This window comes from Carica papaya, chromosome 1 (assembly GCF_054855325.1).
Source record: "Carica papaya isolate Zhongbai chromosome 1, ASM5485532v1, whole genome shotgun sequence".
NCBI lineage: Eukaryota > Viridiplantae > Streptophyta > Magnoliopsida > Brassicales > Caricaceae > Carica > Carica papaya.
This window is the reverse complement of record NC_142309.1, coordinates 28531229-28555312: the sequence shown is the minus strand read 5'-3', so window position 1 is coordinate 28555312 and position 24084 is coordinate 28531229. Positions and strand designations below refer to the sequence as shown.

Sequence of the window (24084 nt, the reverse complement as noted above, 5' to 3'; positions counted from 1 at the left end):
GTTGATAAATTAAATTTTATTTTTTTAATATATTTAATATTATCATATAAAAATTTTGCTGAATGTACTTTTATTTTGATTTATCATCTTTTTATGTTCTTTTAACAATTTTAATATCAACAATTATTTCAAGTAAATACTCAGTTTTTACAATTTTTAAAAATAACTTTTTTTGCTGTTATTTTTACCAAACAACTTTGAATTAAAAGTAATTTTACTTGACAAATTATTCAAACATTATAACGGAAATTATAGTTGCTGCCAAATGCATCATTCAAAAGGAGGGAGAGAGAGAGCGAGAGAGAGCAAATGTAGAAAAGCTGCAACCATGAAGGAATGGAGTGAAGGAGAACCGGTAAGACAGAGAACCAATAAAATGTACATAAACGAATCAAGTAAGATACATTTTGCGAAACATCAAACCCATTGCACCCTCAAACATAATTTTTTTCTCTGCGCAGCCCGAATTAACCACTGTTCTCTCTTCTTTAAACTCACTTGCAGTGAATCAGAGATGCATCACAAGATAGAATAATATAATAGCACCCGCGAGAAGCAGACTATGCCGGCACAACAAACTCCATAATAATAACTCAATGATGGCAGATGTAAAATAGCTAGATGACTATGGAGATTTCAGTTAAAATGGTGTTAACGACACCAAGCTCAAACCAAACCATTTATGTTCCTATCTTTTTTGCTGCCCGACCAAAAACATCACTTCCACTGACGCAGCTACAACACCATCAAGGGAGAAGCATATGTAATGATGATTCACGAGGTGAAATAGAAAAAGAAAATACAAACTTCCACCTTCAACTCATGCATAAACCTTGCACGAGAATATTACAGCCTTCTGCTCTCCCATTTCCTAAAATTTTCTCGAAGAAGCACCCCCTTATCGTGTGTAATTACAAAACTGGTAAACTGATATAGTAGCCATCAGTCAACCAGAATGAATGGAAGGAAGGGAGAAGAAAGACCTGAGCTACACAGATAATATTGTGGTGTAAGCTTCCTTGAAGTGAATTAGATTATGTCAGCTTGATGGATTGAAAGCAGTCAACTGAAGATTTGATCTTTGTGGAAAAGGTGCATCCTGCTTCATGGGCTTGTGCATTTCTTCCCCTGATTGGGCAGTCAATTTCGCTGGACGGAAATGAGATTCTTCCAACTCCAATTCTGGCTTCCTCTTTACCTTTTTCTTCATCAATACACCATCTGCCATCTTGGCCTCGTCTACGGGATTGCTTGAGGTTCCTTTCAGCTTCTCTTGTTTCGACCTATCCAAATTAGGACCATTTGTTGAAGGACTGGGCATCTGGACAGCATTTGATGTTGTACTGGAAACTGTCTTGTTAGCTGATGATGAACTATGACTACCCGTATCTGTCAACACCTTCTCTCGAAGTTGTTGCTGAACAATTGAACTACCCTCAGCTCGAGCAGCATCCTCCAACCGTGGTGTCAACATCTTTTTCCTCTTGATATTCTCTTGATCCTTTTAAAGCAGATGGATGATTAAAACAAAACCATACAGTAAACATAAATTAAATTTTTAATGCAAGTGATGCATCTCATCGGACAGTCACCATGACCATCAGACCAAGTAATCCTAGTAATTCATAGGTTGGGCCACATTATGACAAAAAGAGTCATATAAAGAGCGCACTGATATTTTCCCATGTCTGGAGAAAAATTTGCAAAGTGGTCATGATATCTGTGAACTATTCCTTCGATTAAGGTTTTTGTTATATATTTACCGTTAGAAAGCAGAAATTATCAAACTTCAAATGTAGAGGGGCATTTTTAGAACTAGAATTTGGCTGTTGACAAAAGAGTTGAAAGTATTTACCTCTGAAGTATGATTTATGTTGTTGGAGGTGGATGATATGTTTAATAAACGTATTTATTAATTATATATTGCACTAATTCATTAACTAAAATTTTAAAAATAAATATATAATAGTAACTAATTATTAATAACTTTTATTTATTATGTTTTTTTTTTATAATTCTTATTTTAAAAATTAAATTATCATGATTTAAAACTAATAGTTATATTGAATAAATGAATAAAATAACTAATTTAAAATTATTAAAAAATCTTAAGTAAATATTATTGTTTAAGTAATTTGGATAATTATTTTTTCTTTTCTATATAATTTCTTTTTTATTTCAAGATTTATTACTAATTTTATAACATACTTAATCATACATAATATAATATTCTATATTGACATTATTTTTTCTACCGTTAAGTGTTCCAAACATTCAACAAAGTCACTTTACCTGGAAGTTACTTCATTGAAAGTCGTTTTCCCACATACAGAAAGTCACCAAACAGCCCTTAATATACAATCCCATACATAAAGGTTAATCTATAGAACAGAGAAGATCCTTAACAACAGAGGAAACCATAAATGTCAAATAGTTAACATGGAATTTATCTAAGAGTGAATTATATATTTCATCTGAACCTAAACTATAAAATATTGTGCAAGAAACTGCACAAATCCTAAAAGGCCAAGTACCATCTTTAGCTTTTGCTTTATTCTTTTTTCCATATGTAGTAAAAAACTTGTAGGCACCAAGCGGGTGTCACCTTAGTAGATTATTTATTATGCCTTCTCTAATAAATAACTCTTTGGAAACATTCAACTTTAGAAGTGCACTTCTAAATTTGGAAAATTTCATCAACGTTAACAGAATTACAGAATGCAACGATGAGAAGAACCGAGTGATTCAAATACCTTATGTCTCATATAAAGAGCCCTCCGTCTTTCCTTTGCTCGACAAATGGCACGTTTAATCCCATGGTTGTCCATTAAACCATTTGGCCACAATTCTGCAAGCTGAATCACAGATCGGATTCTAAAACGTAAGCAAAGCTTCACGGAAGAATTTTGGAATGTTAATCTATGTATAATGTTGGATCAATTATTTAGTTGCAAAGCACAGGAGTAATCAAACATATAGTTTGAAATATAATTATGAAAAGAAACAAGAGGGAGTTGCCCAACCTCTACATATAGCTTTCTAATTTGTGGACCAGCATCATCATCCAGCCCCTAAAAATTAAACAATATAGAACAAAGAATTCGGTGTAGTGAGAAAAAAACATGCAACAAGTAGAAAATTTTCACTATAAGAAATTGGAAGTATCTGTTAGTACATCAACATAAAGATCATAGAGATCACAGATCTTATCCTCCATTGCAGCGTCCATGCTAACTTTCTTTTTAAGGGGTGCTTTCTCTTCAGAACCAACTTCTTGAAAATCATCTGAAGCTCCAGCTTGCTGCTCAAATCCCTGAAGAACATAAATATGAGAGAGATATATACACTTTATAAATTCAGGAAAAAAATCAAACTTCTGCCAGTGAGATGCCAAGCACCATAAGAAAGAAAAATAAGATTTACAGTCGTAGGAGAATACAAACATTTCCTATATGGCACATCTGATAATAGTGAGTTATTTTCCATGTAGTCTTTTTCTGCATGGCTAGTTTCCTATATAGGTAGGTTTTGTTATGGTCAGTGTTCTATTTAGTTAGGTTCATTCTCGTTTTCTTATTTCTAGGTATCTCTATAAATAATGTATTATTTCTTCATCATACAAACAAAAACAATATTTCCAGTATATTTTTTAGCATGGTCCCAGAGCAATAGGATTTAGGTGATAGAGTTTAGTAAATCCCACAGTTCTTTCAGCAGCACTTTTCCCAACACTTCCTATCCAACCACGATTAAGAAGAATAAGAATAAAAAAGTTAATTTAGTTTCTTTTTACTTACCAAATTCTCTTTATCAAAAAACAAGGCCAGTCTAATTGTTCTATGTTTCTTGTCCAAATTCAGTCCTTTCCTCGCTTCCATATTTTTGATGCAGAATCTGAATACTGGAGAATGGACATTTTTCAATATTATCTAATCTACTAATTTAAGAAGAATCTTTCACTTTAATTTAATTTGATTTTAAAGATAAATGATAAGATATTCATTTTATTGTATTCTTGATGCATTATTAACAATATGTTGCCTATTTACGAACTACTAAAATAGGTCTATTATTGGTTTTTTCTAGTTACAACTTCTGTTTTGTAACTATTTTATTTTAAATGTTCTATGGATTATTTTATTTTAAATATTCTAATCATATTATACTATCTAAATATCTTACAAGTATATGGGTTATTGTCACTATTTAACAAACTGCTTAAAAATAAAAACTATTAATTTCCTCCAATAGAATTATATGCCTTAAAACCCTGTGATAGTGGCTCTTGTCAATCCATGTGATTGAAGATTAGATTTTTCATTTTTTTTCTTTAATTTTTATGGCATATGGTACCTAAGGTAAAATTTGACTTTGATAATTATCAAATCCCAAAGACCTCTATATCAGGCGACCCCATAAACCCAAAAAAGATAGTTTGCAAGAGACAGATACACAAAAACACCCGACACCATCAGCTTTGTCCAACTCCCTTCACCACCTGGAGGTGGTTGACAATGCCTCTTAGATCCGCATCAGAAAATGTTGGCTGGTCGCCCCACCAAGTCTCAGCTTCAGATACCACAGGAATTAGCCACAATCTTGAATCATCGTTGCCTTGTTGGAACTCATTTTTTTGAACACTTCAACAATATACAACACCCAATCCATAACCTCATCACCAAATAAAGTTGTAGTCGGAATCCCAGCATCCAACGGTCACTAGAAACCTCTATGTGGATCTCAAGCATGCATCACCTGCAACTGGGATATGTCGAAATTTTCTATTTGGCTAGTACCAGTTCTACCAAATCCGATTAAGTACTCTGCTTCAGTCACCTCTAATAGGCTCTTGATTGGTTCTTAAGGTTTTCCAGACTGCTCTTCCACTTTTTTAGCTTTGTTTGGACAAACAACCTATACTCGCATTTCCAGCAAACTGACTGTTTGGACAAGCTAATGTTATTTTGTGCATTCAATGATATCAAAATTATTTGATATAAAAAAATATTTAAGCCTTTTAGTTGACTTGGCAGGAGAGAGAATTAGTACACATTTAGCAATAACATGTCGTCCTTCTGTTAACTATATTTTGGGTGATGATATGTTCACTGAGGGAAGAACTGTGGGCTTGGAAGGACATTAATGGTCGCAGGAAACAAAAAGAGATTATTCAGTTAACTATATTTTGGATGTGTGAAAGGAAAAGAATAGAAGGGTTTCTAATGGAGTTGAGAATGTTGATAGTTTTGATATTCTTAAAAATAGATGGTTCTAGACCTCGATTTTTTGTTAAAGGGTCATTCTCTGCATTCTAGGAAGGATCAGAGAACTTTTTTAATATTCTAATTGACTTGTAAATTTTGTACATGGGCGACACCTCCTTGGTGCCTGTATAAATACACATTTCACACTTTTCATTTTGAAAAAAAAAAAAAAAAAAACCCGTTGTCCTTCTATAATGAGCTTGACCAATAGTTTATGGACATTGATCATATATTTGCTAAATATTGTCTATCAAAGGTATGGCAAGAACCATCAAAGTCACTTAGGGATGCACTTTGTTCATTATCAAAAGCAATGATAGCTAATCAACTTCTCAACCACTCAAATTATCAATGTAAAACTTTAAGTTTGTTACTACATATATGAGCAAATACAATATTTGAATAAAACACTCCTCACAAGTAAGGTCTTTAAGTTTATTGCTTTTACATTTAAAATCTTAGCTAAAAGGATCAGTCAATCACATGCCAAAGAACTCTTAACTCTTAAAAGATGCAAAACTTTTCTTCATAGTAACAAACAGTATATATAGGTACCAAAGGAATGCAACTCATATACAAAGCTTTAAATCTATCAAAATATCAATCAGATCTCCTAAATCCTCATAAGTATAAAATGGATGACTCTTCATAAAAAAACCTAGAGCCTGGAGCCAAACATCCTTAATCCTATCAAAAGGATATTGTATGCTCTCAAAAATCTTTTCATTTCTTCCCTTCCAAATAACCAATAAGATAGCTAGAAGGATAATACTTAAATTCTTATTCTAATGCTTATCCTCATAGATGTCTCTCCATGTCCAAATCTTCCCTTTTACCAAACCAGTCCTTACCCAGTTAACCCCCAAAAGACTGAAGGCCATAGACCAAAGTCAATAAGAGAAAGAGCACCAGAGAACGGGGGCAATTCATTCACCACACTTTCCCCCCTTCAATGAGATTATCTGTGGTTAACTTACATCCCCTTGTCACTTCTCAACCAAAGAAGGCTGGTCTAGGTGAAGCATTTATCTTTTTTTTTTTTTGAAATAATAGGTGAAGTATTTATCTTCAAAATCAGCTTTCATAGGAACTTCACTGGTTCTTCCATTCTTTACTAAATGGAGATAGTAGCATTTTACCGAAAAACCTCTTTCAACTGAGTTTCCAAATTGGTTCATCTAAGGCTTCATTTGGCCTTTAACATTGGGACAAACATTTGAATAAATTAATATATTCCACTTGATACATCCATGAAAATTACTCATGTTCTTCCATGAAAGGATTGTAACACTTAGATTGTATCTTGTGATGTTGGATCTTGATTGTGAAAAATTAGTTATAGAAATCTTCAAGCACTTCTTGAAGTACTTACATCTCAATAGACAATTGTTGTAGAATGTTCTCTCATACATTGAAGCAATTATTAACACTCTTATACAACAAATGATTACATGTTAGTACAGTTACTCTCTCTCCTCTCCTATACAATGATCAATGAGATAATGAAAAACCTAAACACCTCATGAGTTAGTAGTTGAAAATGTGCCATTAAACTTCAATAATTGCTCATGAGTTATAAGAGCAATAAAAGGTCCACCCTGCATCACTACAGTGATGAAGTGACCACCATATACCAGGAGTGACCTATTCCCATAGAATATGAGGATATTATTATCATCCATTGCCTAGTTAATAAGAGTGGGTTGAAATACGAGGAGAACAGGGGAGAGTTCAAAGGATGTCGAGATTCCTATTGAATAAATCGAGTCACCTAATTGATAGATCTTTCAATTTAATAGAATGAAAGATGTTGCTCGATTTCAAGGTAATATTTTAATTTTTATTATGAACAAAAAGGCCCTGCATTGAAGAGGTTGCAACAAAATTTTTTGGCTCTTAATAGTCATAAGCAAAGTTTGGTAATTCTTCTTTTCATGGATTTTGTCATGCTTAATAGGTTCGTACTCCTTTAGAATCCTTATTTTCGAAGCTTCTTGTTTTCTCACGATGATATCAAGTTATAAGTTCAATTATTTGGAAGACAAGTCCAAGATTTTAGATCTTCAGCTTTGAAGATATTTATGTAATTATAATTTGTAAGTGTATTTAACTCATTTAGGAACTATAAGAATAGTATTATTGGTTTAGGAATTTTATTTTTTATTTAGTTCGAAGTCTTATTTCGTTACTATTTTCCTATTTAAGTAGTCTATTCATATCAGGCTATGTAGACACCTTACAAATATACAAATGATTCATCATTATTTAACATTGGTTATGAACAAAACTACTGATATTCTCTCAATGGACCAAGTGCCTAATTATGTAGAAATTATGGTTGTTGCCAATCCCTGTGATTGTGGATTGTATTTATTCTTTCTTTACTTTAATTTTTCTCCTTACAAACTCTGCTCCACTGTGCTAAATCAAATTTTTTATAGCTAAAGAAATCTATTAATGAAGAAGAAGAAAGGAGCACAGGATAGAAAGGATTAGATATCCTCAGAAAAAATGTAGAGAGAAAGAAAAGAAAAAAATGAGAAAGAGCAACAAATCTTATGACGGAATAGCCAGCAAACCTCTATACAATATGGATAAAGATAATTCGTAAAAGAAATCATGTGCTTTAATCCACAGATATGCCAAGAGAGAGTTTATCCCAAAGACTCAAAAAGGAGGGAAACTGCTCCTTGAAAGTTTTGATGTTTCTCTCCAATTAAATCAACCACATCCCAGCAAAAGAATCCTACACCAAAGAGCTTGAACCCCCTTCATTATTCTCATACCCAAAAGACCAAAATAGAAAAAATCATCGATTGAACTAGGAGAAACCCAAGAGACAACTGAAGTATCAAAAATCCAATGTCACAGACGCCAAGACACATCACACTATAGAGAAATATTATTATGTCATTCAGCAGCTTTAAACACATCATAAAAACACCCAGAGGCAAAGCAAAATTCAGTGTACAAGCTTTAAGCATATTACTAATATTAAGTCTACACATAAAGAAGTTCACACATAAACTTTAACCTTGTAGAGAGCGGGTTCCTTCGATAAGCATTTGAGGAAAGCATCAGTATGAGAGGCAGGATTATGAGTCAAAGGCCAAGGCATGCCTTGCACGAAGAAACCTACAAGGACCCTAAAAACCATATTCTGTAGTTAGGGAGATTAGAAAATGCTACAGACTCAAGAAGCTTGATTAAAGAGATGACATCAGATGCTTTCCAACCATTAAGGTTTCTAAAGAAATACATTCCAGGGATGAGAACCATTAGATTTATCCAAAAAGAGGACATGAGATGGTGATTACAGGACAATCTGAAAAGACAAGGGACAAGTAGGTAAAGGGGTATTATCAAGCCGAGGGTCCTCCCAAAAGAAATTTGGAAAGATCCACTCTGAATTTTAGTAGGGGTAAAAGAAGCATAAAGGGTAGCAATAGCCTTTCAAGGGCTCTTATATGTAGTCGAAGCATTAATCTTGAAATCCCATCCTTTCTAATGCATTACAAACTTGCTCTTAAATAACCCTATGCCACAATGAGTTAGATTACTGAAAAAAAAAACAACCATAAGCATTTAGTTAAAAGAAACAAATTTTTAAAATAGAGATCCCCAAACCAAGACCCCATCAACTTTAGACATGCATCACCTCTCTCAATCAACTAAATAATCTCTCATGGACTCTCACTTGAACCCAACCACAGAAAGTTTCTCATCACCCTCTCTATGCTCGCATCCACCCTCTAGTATTTTCAACAGGGATAAATAGTAAATTAGTTTTAGGGGCATGTTAAATAAACAAGGATAAATAAGAATGACTCAATGGGAAGGACCGCGTTCTAACAATTAAGACGCTTAGAGATTTTAAGCAGCACAAGGTCCCAGAATGAGAAAACCTTAAGATTATCCCTAAAGAAATGTTAAGATAAGTGAAAGGCCACTCTAGAATTTTGCAGCCAACAGAATCAGCTAGAGCTCCCAACAACTTAATCCTCAACATTACTACCTGCTAGACCACTTTTCTTGAGGTTAATACACAAGTCCAAGATAGCCTCAAAAGAGAGCAGGCTGTTTAACATATTATAGATTTCACATGAGCATAACAATGGAAAAGAATTGTATCATCTGCATCCACAAACCGAAGATAGGACATTTCGTAACCACCAAAACTGAACCTAAAACTCGCGGACACGCCTATATCAAAACCTCTGGAGAACATCTACAACAATCATATAGAGAAGGAAACAATAGATTTTCTTTTTAGATAAAAACCATCCCAAGCCCAAATCTCCTTCCTGACCGAACCCGAGATGACCTGATTAATCCCTAATAAACCATAAATCTTACACCATAAATTATAAGCAATAGGACACCATAAAAGTAGGTGGTTACACGTCTCCTCAGCCTTAAGACAGCAGTAGCAACCGTTAACAATGATCCTGCCCATGTTTTTCAATCTGTCCAGAGTTAAAATTCTGTCCTAACATGCCTCCCACACAAAAAAAGCAATTATGGGTGGAATTTTTGTCCTCCAGATTAGCTTTGCTAGAAATTCCAATCTGCTCTCAGCATCCTTGTCACTTAAATATCTGTAATAAGAAGAAACAGAAAATTTTCCATTCTTTTCCAGCTTCCAAACAACCTGATCAGCCCTGTCAAAAATTTGCTGTGCATCAAGACACTTCAGTATATCTTCAAATTCTTCAATCTCCCAATCATTTAAATTCCACTTTACATTAATACACCAGACAATATTACCATTTATGACTCTATAAGCCTCCCCAACTGTCATCTTAATCGATTGGGCAATATTAAAGCTTCTCAGGAATCTCCTCCTAAGACACTCATTACCAACCCAATCATCCTCCCAAAAATTAGTTTGGTTGCCTCTACCAATTTTCCATTTTATACACTGCTGGAAGGGTTTCCTCAACATTAATATTTTCCTCCACAGACCACGCCCGTGAGGAATTTTAATTCGGCAATCACTATTTCCGTGCAAGTGCTCACCCCATCTAGCTTCAATAATCCTTCTCCATAGTTGATTTTCTTCCCCCCAATACCTCCATAGCCATTTACCTTGAAGGGGTTCATTCAATTTAACCATAGAATGCGCCCCCAAAAACCCAAAATCAAGCAGTAATTTGATATCATCCCAATTGATTAAATGGTATTTTCGTTCCTCCAAACCATCACCCCACAAAAACTTGCATTGAATACTTTCCAACCTTTTTTGCCACCTTCACCTTTCTAGTTATTGTAGATAAAAAATAGATTGGTAAATTGGTCAAGGTGCACTTGATGAGAGTCTATCTGCCACCTTTTGACAAAAAACCTCTTTCCTAACCCGCAAACCTATTTTCAAACATATTAATGATCGATCCCCAAATAGTAAGGTCCTTATATTTTGCCCCCAACGGAACACCAAGATACTTACAAGGAAATTTTACTTCTTTGTAGCCCAAAATTCTAGCAAAAGAACCAGCATCACTGCTGCCTCCAATTCTAGCCAATTCAGATTGCCCAACTGCTTGAAAACATAGGAGGATGCATCTCAAATGTAGTAAATTTTTCAGATCAGATTTACAAAAAATTAAAGTATCATCAGTGAAAAACAAATGAGTCACCACCGTGCTGTTATCGCCCCTACCAACCGAGACACCCCTCAACAGCAAACGTTCATTCGCCCTAATCAGTAGCCCATTGAGAGATTCCAGCACAATTATGAAAAGGAGGGGAGAAAGAGGATCCCCTTGTCTCAATTCTCTTGATGCCGTAAAAAAATTTGTGGGGCCACCATTGATTAAAACCACAAAGGAAGCTATTGTAATACATGATTTCATCCACTTTCTCCATTTTGACCCGAAGCCCATTCTGTTGAGCATGAAGTCCACAAAAGTCCAGTGTACATGATCGTATGCTTTTTCCATATCCAATTTGCACACTAAACCTTCTCTCTTATTAGTTAAAAGGTCATCAACACTTTCATCTGCCGCCATTACAGCATCTAAAATTTGTCTTCCTTCCACAAATGCATGTTGGCATTCTCCAATAATCTCACCCAGCACCTTTGATAATCTTCTAGCCAGCACCTATGTAATTAATTTGTATATGCATCCCACCAGACTTATTGATCTATAGTTTGTGAATTCCTTAACTCCATTCTTTTTTGATATAAGAGCAATGAAAGTAGTGTTCAAAGACTTCACAAACCTGCCCGAAGAGTGCAATTCTTTAAAATGCACATTATATCATTCTTTCTTCATCTTTCATACTAGTCATCTTCAATCACAAAGAAGAAAAGAAAAATCACTATCTTCCATTCGACTCTTTTTCTCCCTGCTAATGCTCTTTGCTGAAAAGAAACTAGTGAAAATAAAAGTCCCATTAAAAAAGGTTTGAAACAAAAACTTAGGTGAGAGAAAATCATATTGCATCGGTAGGAGTCCCTTTCCAATGAATCCACCCAAGTCCAAAATTGTCGACATTGGGCAACCTCTCTCTCGCTACTCCCACAACTAGAAGAGATTCCACGTATAGCCACTCACCAACACATGAAACTCGCACAATTAATATTCATATGCAGAGGAAGATTCCGACATTTGTTATCGACTTGAGGTGCTCTTTCTTGTCCTTTGTCACGTGTATGGAAATAATTTTTATTTGAGAATATTTTGAAATCCATTTTTTGAAGTTATAGTGGTTTTATGTTATTTCTATTTAACTTCTTTGTTTTATGTTATGTCTTTTTAACTTCTTCCTCCTCTCTTTTTAGCAGCTAAGATATGAGCCTAGGTCTGAAAGAGGTGATAAGTGCGATTACAATAAAGCTTGTATTGGAGCATGGAGATGGAGACCTAATCGTTGGAAATGAATAACAAAAGAAAGGTGTTGCATCAGTATAGAGTTGGTTCTACAATGTACTTAATTTTGTTGTAAATTATTCTGCACGGTTAGCTATTAGAAAAATGAGGGGGAAAAAGTTGTGAGAAATTTTTGTTAACCTTAAGGGAAAAATGAGGGAGAAAATTTTTGTGCAGAAGTGGCAGGGTCCATGGGTGGTAAGGGACGATTTTAATATGGTTATGCACAAGGGCGAGCGATATAGGGACAAATTTTTGGCCAAGTGGGCTGAGAAATTCAAAGATGTGGTTGAGAGACTTGGTCTTTTGAACCTTCCTCTGGTGGGCAGAAGATGGACTTGGTCCAATATGAGAGTGGATCCGGTCTGCTCTTGGATTGATCGATTTTTAGTCTCCAAGGATTGCCTTGACATTGCCAACGACCTAAGTCAAAGAAGGCTGAACAGAGCCACTTCTGATCACTTTCCCATCTGCTTTGGAAGCCGAGGGTATTCAGTGTGGTCCATGCCGATTTAGGTTTGAGGATAAATGGCTGCAGATCACTGAATTTAAAGCAAAGGTCAGAGGTTGGTGGGAGGCTTTAATGGAGGCACAAACTCATGATATTCTTTCTGAGCTGGAGAGCCTTGACAGTGTAGAGGAGGTTGGGGGTGTTGATGAGGAGACAGTTGTTAGAAGAGAGAAACTAAAAGTTGATCTAGCTGCGGTAATGCATATGGAAGAGATTAATTGGAGACAGAACTTCAGAGCCAAGTGGGTAAAGGAGGGGGATAGAAATACAAAATATTTTCACTCCCTAGCTAGCCGTCACAGGAGGAAAAACTATGTGGCTACACTTCTGTTTGATAGTAAGGAAGTTGAAGGAATGACAATCTGAGAAAAGAGGCTAAGAATTATTTTGCACGGGTCTATAGAGAAAGTGAAAGTTGGAGACCTAACCTGAATGGTCTCAATTTTCTCAATCTGGACGATCATTTCAGATTGCACCTTGAGAGTGAATTTACAGAGGAGGAGATCTTCCAGGGATTAAAGGCATGTAGGAAAAACAAAGCATAGGATCCGGACGGTTTTAACATGGGTTTTCTCCTGGATTTTTGGCACACGCTGAAGGAAGATGTGATGGCAGTTTTTGCAGAATTTTATACCACTGGAAGATTTGTCAAGACCCTTTATTGTTCTAATTCCCAAGGTGAATGGCACATCAAGCATTAAGGAATTTAGACAAATTAATCTTGTTGGGTGTATTTACAAGCTAATTACCAAAGTCCTTGCTAGAAGAATGGCAAGAGTCCTGGACAAGATTATTGCTGAGTGTCAACAGGCCTTTGTGGGTAATAGACAAACCTTACATGCAGTTTTGATTGCTAATGAGGTGGTGGATGAGGTTGTAAGTTCTAAGAGGGATGACATTCTTTGCAAACTTGATAGGCTAAGGCTTATAATTAGGAGTTTGTGGACTACATGTTAGGGAGAAAGTGGGTCGAATGGTGTGTTTCTACCCCTTCTTTTGTTGTGATAATCAACCCGCCTTCATCCTTTTTCCATGGATCTAGAGGGTTGTGGCAAGGTGATCCCTTATCACCTCTTTTGTTTATTGTAGTAATGGAGGGCCTCAATAAGATTAATCTAGCTGATGGCTAGGGAGATTAATCTATTCAGGGGTCTTTTGGTTGGAAATGGGGAGATGAAAGAAGAAGTAACACATCTATTATTTACGGACGATGTCCTCATTGTTTGTGACCCAAATAAACAGGCCTTATTGCATCTGAGATGTCTGTTGATGGGTTCCAAGCTGTGTCGGGTTTAAGCATAAATTCTGCGAAATGTCCAATTGGATTCGCAGAAGGATAGTGCGAGATCTGCTAAGGTGATGGGCTGCAAGGTGGCTAACCTCCCTTTGAGGTACCTTGGGTTATCGTTGGGTGCGAAATATAAATATAAATCTCTTTGGGATCCTATGAAGAGCTGAATGGAACACGGCTTGGCCAGATGGAAAAAAGATTTGTTCTCAAAAGGGGGAAGGCTCACTCTAATCAAATGCACTTTGCACAACCTTCCTATATACCACCTTTCCCTCTTGACTATTCCTGTGAGCATTGCTAAAAAATTGGAAGCATTACAATGTAAATTCCTCTGGGGGGATTTGGGAGACCATAAGAGGTACCATTTGGTGGCTTGGAGCGAAGCAAAGAAATCCGTGGAGAATGGAGGCTTAGGGATTAGATCCTTGGTGGAGCTTAATAAAGTGTTGCAAGGGAAATAATTGTGGAGATTTATGCTAGAGAAGGATGCCTTATGGAGATGAGTTATTGCGGCGAAGTTTGGGACTGATTGTAGGGGCTGGTTTTCTGGTGGTGCCTTGAGATCACATGGGAGAAGCATGTGGAAGAATATTGAAGCCCAAAGAGGTATTTTCCAGCAACACATTGTGTGGAAGGCGGGTAAGGGGAGCGACATTAGGTTTTCGCTTGCTCCTTGGCTGGAGGGGGGGGCTGTTATGTACACAATTTCCACAAAGTTTTTCCATTGTCCAGGATAAGGAGATTAGACTTATTGACTGCTTTACAAAAAAAAATGAGGCTGAGGGTGAATGGCAAATAGTGGTATCTAGAAACCTCAATGACTGGGAAATAAATGAACATTTTTTTTTTGAAATAAAAATAAAGTATTATTATGCACGAGGTACCAAGGGGGTGCCACTCGTATACAAAATAGTTACAAGTCAACCAAATGATCCATGGCTATATCAAAGTCTTCCCAATCTTTGATGTCATGACCCAACGAAATAGAGTCAAAAGTGTAAATCCATTTATTTCTAATGTTTATAAAGTTAATCTCTATACCCTCAAAAACTCACGCATTTCTTTCCATCCTCACCACCCAAAAAATAGTAAGTGGGATAAGAAACAAATGTCCTTTCTTTTTACAAAAATCCGCCCACGCTCACAACTCACTACTCATATTGTCAGTCATAACCCAATTTAACCTTAATGGCCCAAAAACAGAGGCCCAAATGTTGTATGTCATTGGGCAAATCAATAATAAATGGTTGCAGGTTTCCTCATCAGCTTGGCATAAGTAGCATCTATTAACGAAAGTGTTACTCTTCCTTTTTAGCATGTCAATAGTCAATATACATTCATTTGTCGCCTCCCAAGCAAAAAAAAAAGCCATTCTAGGAGGAGGCATATTTGCTTATATGGTGCTGTCTTGTTGCCACTGTTTTCACTCCTAGAAAGAAAGCTGTACAACGATTTCATTGAAAAACCTTTCTTCTCATCCAGCTTCCAACCTTTTTGTCTTTATCATTATTCAGCTTCATTTTAGACAGGCAAAAAAGTAGATATGAAGGCGTATAAATGAATATGAAGGGGTATTATGCAAGCTGGCCAAGGTTTCTTATCTGAGGAGAAAAATTGGCCAAAATGGGGTCTTTCCAAGAAGGGATCTTTCTCGGAGAAATTGTGGTACTGTCACTTAACCAGAGCGGATAAGGATAATGTCATCTTCCTTCACAAACAGATTTGGACATCCAAGGTGCCCCCTAGAATTTCAAATTTTGCCCGGGAAGCGTGTAGAGGCTGCATTCTTACCGTTGATGATCTCAAAAGGAGGGTTCAACACTTGGTCAATAGATGCTATATGTGCAAGATGGCTGAAGAAAACTGCTACCATTTATTGATTGGGTGTCCTGTGGTTAGTGATCAGTGGTATTCGGTCTTCAGGTTTCTGGGTTTGAGATGGATAATTCCTGGCTTGATTAGGGAGGAGCTGTTGGCTTGGAAGGCTATGGAAAATAGTTATCTGTGCAACGAGATGGTTCCCCTCACTATCTTGTGGACTGTTTGAAAAGAAAGGAATAGAATAGCTTTTGTTAGTATTGATAGTACAAGGGATTTTGATGTTTTGAAAAATAGATGGGTTAAGACCCTTGGATTTTTGTTATCGGGTCAACCTTCAGTTATTTCCGAGTCTGTTAGAAATTTCAGTCTTAGGATGACTATCTCGTAAATTTCTTGTAAATGGGTGGCACCTTCTTTGGTGCCTATAGCAATTTTACATACTTTTGTTTCAAAACAAATTTTTGTTAACCTTAGAGCTTGTAAACTCGAGGAAGCAAAGATTGAGGACTGTTTTTTTTTTTTTAAATAAAAGATTGAGGACCACTTATTGTACAAAGAAGACTGTAATTGTTAATGCTACTAGGAAAGTAAGGAGTAATTCCCTAAAAAACCTTGTTGTGACCCTAGAGCTTTTGCTAGAGGGAGTTAGGACTACTTGTCCGAAAAGAGATTGTTGCAAACCCGAAAGTTTTTGCTGGGGCCTAGAGGGAGGGATTGAAAGCAAGTTGTCTCACAAAAAAAATTTGTTGGAATCTAAGAGCATTTGGGAAAGAGAGACTTAATGCCCACAAAACTTGGGAACCATTAGAACTTGTGGCTCAATGGGCACAAAGGCTTGTTGCTGCCTTAATAAAAGAAAACTTTCCACTAGATGTTTGTTTGAAGTTGGTGATAAGTTCTTCCAAGGATTGCAATTACTGGTTGTGGAAGGTTTCCCATTGTTCATGTTACATGGTACCTTGTTCAATTCATAGCAGATTGAGTCCTTATTACAAAGATTGAGTCCTTGTTCAATTCTTTCTTAGTTGGAGTCATAGCAGTTTGATATCTTTTTTTTTTTTCGAGATAAAGCTTGTTTGATACCTTGTTGTTGCTCGAGCTTATCATTTGTTTGATTGATTCCTTGTTCAATTCTTTCTTAGTTGGAGTAGTAGCAGTTGGTTTAGCTTGTTTGGGAAGATGGTCTGTAGGTCTCAATTTTACACAGCATGGTGGAATATTTATTAAAAAGCCTATTAGGGAATAATAAGTTATTTTCTATATGGTCTTTTTGTATATAGTTAATGCCCTAAATAGATAAGTTTTATTATAGCCAGTCTAGATAAGCTCTGTTATAGTCAATATTCTATTTATTTAGATTATATTCTTAGATAAAGTACTAAAAACAATATTTTTCAGTTTACTCTTTTAGCATAACCAATAATATGCTAGTCAAATTCTTTTTACTAACAAGTCACTTCCCTAATCAGGGATCACAGAATAAAACAGGAATTTTAACAGTTTCAAAGTGTAAGGAATAAAACATTAAGGAAAAGATGAAAGCATATCATATTAAAAAGTTCATTCATTTTAGCTGAGAGAAAAGGCAATAAATTTTACATGAAGACACCATGAGAAATAAAAATCATACCCAGTAAGCCAAAATATGCATACTGCCAAGAAAAGATAAAAGAGAAAATGGGATCTTCTTTCCCCCATCAAACTAAAGATCTATATGTCAAAACTCTCAACAGGGCCCAACCAGAAGAGAGAAAGAAAAGTACCTTGGACTCTATAGATGGTCCTCGTGCCTGTATCATCTCAACAACTTCCTTCTTTATTTGTTGAAATTTGTCATCCTTCTCTTGCTTAATTGACAGACCCGTATTAATCATAATTTTCAGGTTTCTCTGTGACAAAATGAGAAAATAAACGTTACTTCAATATTGCGCCAACAAGAGTAATCATGTAAAAATTTTTGTGAAGAAACGAAGCAAGGATTTATCAAGAGTCAGATCATATAACTGAAAAGAAGAAACAAGAATAAAGGATTTCTAAGAGAGCACAACACTTAATTTGCTTTTTCCTAAATAAGGACCTCATTATTCATCAACAAACTGCTGTCCAATGCAAACTTCATTTGCTTTCAAACTGACAAACCAAACATTTCTATGAAGATTGTCACCATCTCAATATGCCTAAAATAAAAAGCTAGTAATTATAGAACCATTTCAAACATCAAGGAGCCCGGGGATACCTTAAGTGTTCTGAGCTGTATTAAGTGGCCAAGAATACTCATTAGTCTACTGAGTAATTCCTTCGATACTTTCCCTTGGCTTGCCTGCTGCACATAATGCAAAAGTAACATATGTATACTTTGGAGCTTCAAGTTTATACTTTTAAATTTCAATAACCTTGAATTCAAACATAATAATTTTTTTCTACAGCATATAACCAAGGAATATGCAGTAATGTTAACTGATTTCTTTACCGCTATTCTAGCAACTTTAGCAAGTTTCAGTTTTATTTCTCTTGGCAATCTCCTCTTAACTGCCTGACATGAAATATCTGCCTCTTGATTTTCTGTACCAGAAGGTGGCCTTGCTGCAGTGTTTTAAGGAAAAAACATACTTTTATTTTCTGAAAGGAGCCCCCCCTGATATTAATAAAGAAAAAGAAATGTCAAAAGAGTTTCACAACTTACACTCAACAACCATCCTCTCTAGCTCCCTAATAGCTCGTTCAAGCATTGAACTCTTGGCTTTAACACTAGAACCATCCCTTTTGTGTGTATGTGAGGTTTTCTGCATAATATTAAACATCGAATAAATAATAAATAATAATAATAAAAGCAACAAAGTTATGGTGTTCAAGGACTTGCAGAGACAAATAATTTATTGCATTAACAAAATCAAACTACATTATATTTAATTCAGTAGTAAAATTAAAGGAAAAATGGATCACCCTAAGGACAAGAATCCTTCAAGCTTTCTTTCCTCGATGGCATAGACTGAACATATCCGTCTGGAGGACCTTTGCCAACAGCAAACAAGGCTCCAATAACAATAATTCTTTCTCTAAAATAGAAAATTGCTGGAGCTTTTTTTTTTTAAATCTCTCTCTAACATTTGAAATATCATAATTCTCAAAGAAAATGGAGATTGCATATATATATATACACACATATATACATATATATATATATATATCCACATGTGAGCTCATATTCCTTCCTATGTTTTGTGAGTATTCGGGAGGAAAGGAAAATATATATATACATATATATATATATGTATTTTGTCAGGAAGGGAAAATATGCATATTAGGAAAAAGAACACATACAATTGTTTGCATAGGGTATCTGCCCTCAGAAGCATTAACATCTGGCAGTTCACGTGCACCACTCTTTTCTTTCTGCCGAACTGATGCTTCCCATTCATCAACATGATTTGATTGTCTCCCAGTCTGAAGGTTCGGTTGTGGATATGCACTTTTATCAACATATTTTTGATGAACCGCATCAGATGATGTGTTTGCATCTTTTGACTTGTTACTGAGGACATTCTTTGGCTGGGAGACTCCAGTCTTCAGCTTTTCAGTATTTCTTGCATCTGCTACAGATAAAGAAGTATTGCCGTTTGAAACTTTCGAAGATGAAGAAGGATCCAGCATCATTTTAACATCAGTAGATTTCTTCTTGGAAGAAATTCCAGAAACATTTAATTGATTCTGAACCTTCACATCCCCGTATTCGCTCACCATAGCCAAATTCTGGGCAGGATTAGTAGAGACCTTCCCGAGCACTGGGGCTGTCTTATCTACTTCCATCTTAGCTACTTTTAATTGTTTATTTGATGTGCGAGCATCATCAGTCTCATCATGAGCTTTAGTCAAATCTTTTCTTCGCCTTTTTTTGGGTTGCTGATTAGGTATTATAGGAGGTTCATTTCTGGAAAAAAAAAAAAAAAAACATGAGATTAACAGAAAAAAAAGGTTTGTCATGCAATGGAAGATAAGTCTTTAATCTAATCAGATAGAAGAATATTTTCAGAAAGAAAATTGCTGCAGTTGTTATCGAAATAATAAACAACAACAATCTCAACATGATCGAACACTTAGTTCTGAAACCTAAACAGACAATTCCCCAGTCTATATTTATCAGAACCCTTCCTGACTCAACGAATCAAGAAAGAAGATGAAGGAATAGCTCTATGTCAGACCCTGACAGCTGGCTTTTAGCAGTCTAAACCATAACCCCCAAGCAAAAATCACCTAGCCCTTTGTTGCACAAGGAGTTCTAAAACCCAAACGAGGTATCTGTTCTCAGGAATTTTCAAAGGAAACTCACTTCAATGAAATTTTAAACTGGATATCTGAGGCTTTTTACTTCATTATGAGTTCTTCAGAGATCTCGCCATTTTGTGGTTGCTTCTTTCTCTCTTTCTCTCTCCCTCTACCTTTCATCATCTAAAGTTTCTACCACCTCCTTGCCTGCTATAGCTACCTAATAATGTGCCTTGAAACCTCATTTTCACTAAATGAATCCTTGATCTACATATATATATATTGAAAGAATTGAAAACTAGATCTATATTAGGAACTTTACCACTTCCCACAAACAAAAAGTTAACCTTATCAAGCCAAAATCGCAAGAATGGCAGTAACTGCTCTAAGTCGCACAAACATCCCAAGTTAGGTGGAAGCATATTGCCTCATTTAGTACTCAAAGGCATTTGCCTTTTCTCACACTTTTGCCAATCCCGATCAAGAATTTGTTTACAACAGATCCTAATAGTTACAAAATAAAATCAGGCTTAAACCCCTTAAGCTGTGGCCATCTCAAAATTCAGTGAATAAGCTACGTAACCTTTCTTCGGAGTTTTTCGTCATCAAACCATGCGTTTGTATAGCCTACTCAAAGGATTTCCCCTACAAATATATTCTTCAGAAAAAAAAAACAATTTTTCCCCTCAAACGAAGCCTTTGCATAACTAACTCAACCAATATCCCCATAAATCTCTTCTTCAAATCCTACATTTTCTGAAATTGTCCAACTTAACAAGCTTTAGCATGGCTGTATAACTTGATCGCAAAAAATACAGGGTCAAATATTCTCAACTACAGGAAATCTGGCAGGGCAGAAATAGAAGAGTTATGAAACAACGCACCAAGATTAACTGTAAACAGCATCTGCTTAGAAATGTCTAACAGGCTGATTACAACATCACTATTTATTTTATCAAGAGATCTGTCATTTAAGAGCTGAAAGGTTGAAAATTACTCTGATTGAGGAAGCTTTACGTGTCAGGATATGATGAAAACCCTGCAGGAGGACAACTCCTTCATATGTTCATTAGATTCTGCATTTCAAGTATGCTCAGATACATCACCAAGTCTTCCTCAAGTCATCAACTATTTCCCTTAAATATTATCACTAACAAATTTATTGCCAGCCTAGATGCAATCGTAAACCTTAGTTCCCCTATGTCCTAATAGGTTTTTTTTTTTTGAATGAAAAGTAGTGCCCTATGTCCTAATAGTACGATTCTGTAGTTCCCTGTAACCTCTGAAGTATTAAAATACCAGCGAAAGGAAAGCACCAAATGCAAGACATTTCATTTTGAGGTCTTCAAATTCATATTAGAGATTAAAAAATCAGTTGACCTAACTTGTCATAGGTTAATGGTCCTATGACATAAAAGCTACAAATTGATAAGTTATAAATAGAAGCAAGTAGAAAGAAGCGGATATGTAATAAAAGGAAGTAATTTGTGCAGCAAAATGAACTATTAGAACGTATAGTAACTCACATCCGCTCCAATTTTCCTCTATTGACAAAAAACCCTTCATGTTTTACTGCAGAATTATCAACTTCAAAATATTCATCCTGCACAAAGGATAACAAAGGAACATCATGAAATGAAAAAGCGATGATCTCCAAGCCAGAATAAAACTTTTGAATGCAACCTCAGAGGTAACAGCATGCAGAAAATTTAAAAACAAAAAAAATATGTATGTAATAACCAGCTCGGCATCGTCAATAAAAGAATCTTCTGTGTCGTACTGATCATCATCAGGAGCATTATCCAATTCTTCCTCGTCACTACTATCTTTACCCTGAGAAGAAGTATTCTATCGTTAGCATATCTTAGTCCAGACACTATATGTTAACATGCGCATGTCCAAAATAAAAGTCGAAAGAGTTGCCTGTGCTTGCTAGTAACGATTGAGAACATGAATGTGAAGCAAAGCACAATATACCATGTAAAGACGTTCAATCTTCTCAATAACTGCACTGAAACGATTAGCAGGAGGTTCGTCTTTCACAACCATTTCAGATGGATGTCCCTGATTATGGGCAAGCAAGCATTAACCACTCAACACAATGTAATTTAAAGAACTCAGTTAGTAAAAAAAGCAAAAAATACTGGCAATTGCGGAGCATCAATGATCATACTTGTACGTAAGCAGTCAACAAGCACGTTTATCCATTCAATATCAGCTCTTTAAAAAAACTCAGTCAGCCAATTAACGTTCCTTTTATGATCATAAGTCTGTTGTAATATCCCAAGTACAAAACTAACAAAATAAATAATATTGATTAACAGTCATCTCCAAAATAATTAAACTCAAACTCTCCAATGTTCCTCAGCGAACGACGGAACAAAACTGATCAAAATCATTTTTTTGTAAAAAAAAAACTAAAGAAAACGATCATATAAACCTAATTAGGGCTATAGAATGCCAATCAAACTACAATTACTTCCATAAAACCAAAACAGTGTCCGCACCTATTCATACACCTGCCCATAATGACATACAAGTATACTGATTTAGAGGAGTACTTACGGGAGCGAGGCGAGACTCGAGGTTAGGGTGCGCGTTGGGAGGCGGCTCGGGCACGGAGGTAGATCCATTTACCTTGTTAGCGTCTTTTGTGAGCTTCCTCCAGGAGACATACGTGGTCTGCTCTGGTCGAAGTTCAACAGTGAATAATTGCCGGTCACCCGCTGTAACCAACTTCGGCAAGACCTTCGACGGTTCGCCGCCGCCAACGCCGCCGGCGCTGGTACTTTTTTCCTCTTCCATCGGTAGTTCGAGTCGGGTCAGCCAGGGCCAGTCGCCTAGGGCCTAGGGCTATCAAAATCGAGATGGGAAGATTGGGGAATCAATCGAGACCGAGAACAGGGAACTGCATTTGAGAGAACCGCAACGGAACGAATTTGTCAGAGGTTGCGCGGGATAGAGAAACGTTTCTTTTTCTTGTTCTTTTTCACTTTTTGTTAACAGGGTTTCTATAATTTGTTTTATCTTTTCAAAGATAAAATCTTTTTCTGGATTAAAATTTTCTTATTTAGTTGTCTGTTCTTTTCCAGAAAAAGTGGGAGACGAACCGCAGGGGGTCGAAGGGGATAAGAGTCGGGTCGGCCCAGATTGCTTTCTTTGACTTTTCAGTAGCCTTGACCCAAAAGAGTTTGTCAATACTTTGGGACGGATGGGCTTCTCCTCCTCGTTTCTTTAGTCGGCTTGGGGAATTTAGGCTTTTCTCAAATTCAACGGGATAAGCAATCCCTGGGTAGAATAAATTAATACAACGTAATAAAACCAAGGTAGTATGTGACAAAATGACATATAGTAATATTTCTCATATATATATTTCAAATGATTTATGACGGTCCACAAATGAAATTTTGTGTGATGCAATAATAACCCATCAGTAATACAATTTTAGGCCATTCATGAATTTGGAAAACTTTTTTATGCCAAGTAGCCAACCACTAGGGGTGTTTTGGTTTTCTCTAACATCAATTACTTTATAGATAATTATAATGTAAATATGCTTACATCTTTTTTAACCCCCTAATAAGAAATTTGTAGTATGGATATGGTTCTAGTAATTCATATTGCTATAAGTAAATAGATGATTCATACCTACACACGAAAATGTAAAAAATTTACGCTCTAAAATCTTTAACCATGCAAAATAACCATCAAAACCAGTATTAGTACGATTACCACAGGCACAACATCCAGTACTGTAACTTAAGAAAAAATAAATAAAGAGAATGTAATGTTTTATGCTGTCCTATTTATATTTATACTGTAAATTTAACAATTTTATCTATACAAAGTATTTTCATATCGTTTTGTCACTAAATTATCAAAATATTTTACCATATTCAATTGACGTCTAAAATAATTTGATTGTATAAAATACTTTTTTGTATTAAATAATGTAAATACTCCTAAGTCCTTGTATTCAAATGATTTTCTTAACGGAAGCAACAGTCTGATTCTCTTCCAAGCTTAAACCCCAGTGGCTCAACTCATTACTGCAAAACCATC

General features: G+C 35.8%; 1 protein-coding gene across 2 annotated transcripts; it reads right to left on the bottom strand.

Annotated features, from left to right (window-relative positions):
- Positions 1 to 589: 589 nt before the first annotated feature.
- LOC110813519 (ubinuclein-1-like) lies at positions 590 to 23072 on the bottom strand. Of its 2 annotated transcripts, none has more exons than XM_088208521.1 (13): positions 22588 to 23072; positions 22000 to 22086; positions 21763 to 21855; positions 21549 to 21625; positions 19081 to 19687; positions 18443 to 18542; positions 18230 to 18342; positions 17996 to 18082; positions 17523 to 17648; positions 3176 to 3313; positions 3024 to 3071; positions 2754 to 2855; positions 590 to 1501 (listed from the first exon to the last, which is right to left on the bottom strand). In XM_088208521.1, exons 1-13 carry the CDS (start codon positions 22825 to 22827, stop codon positions 1040 to 1042), a joined length of 2280 nt encoding a protein of 759 aa, XP_088064647.1. In that variant the 5' UTR covers positions 22828 to 23072; the 3' UTR covers positions 590 to 1039. The 2 variants fall into 2 exon arrangements, with proteins under 2 accessions (XP_088064647.1, XP_088064650.1); XM_088208524.1 differs by having other exon boundaries at positions 17996 to 18079.
- Between the last annotated feature and the right edge of the window lie 1012 nt (positions 23073 to 24084).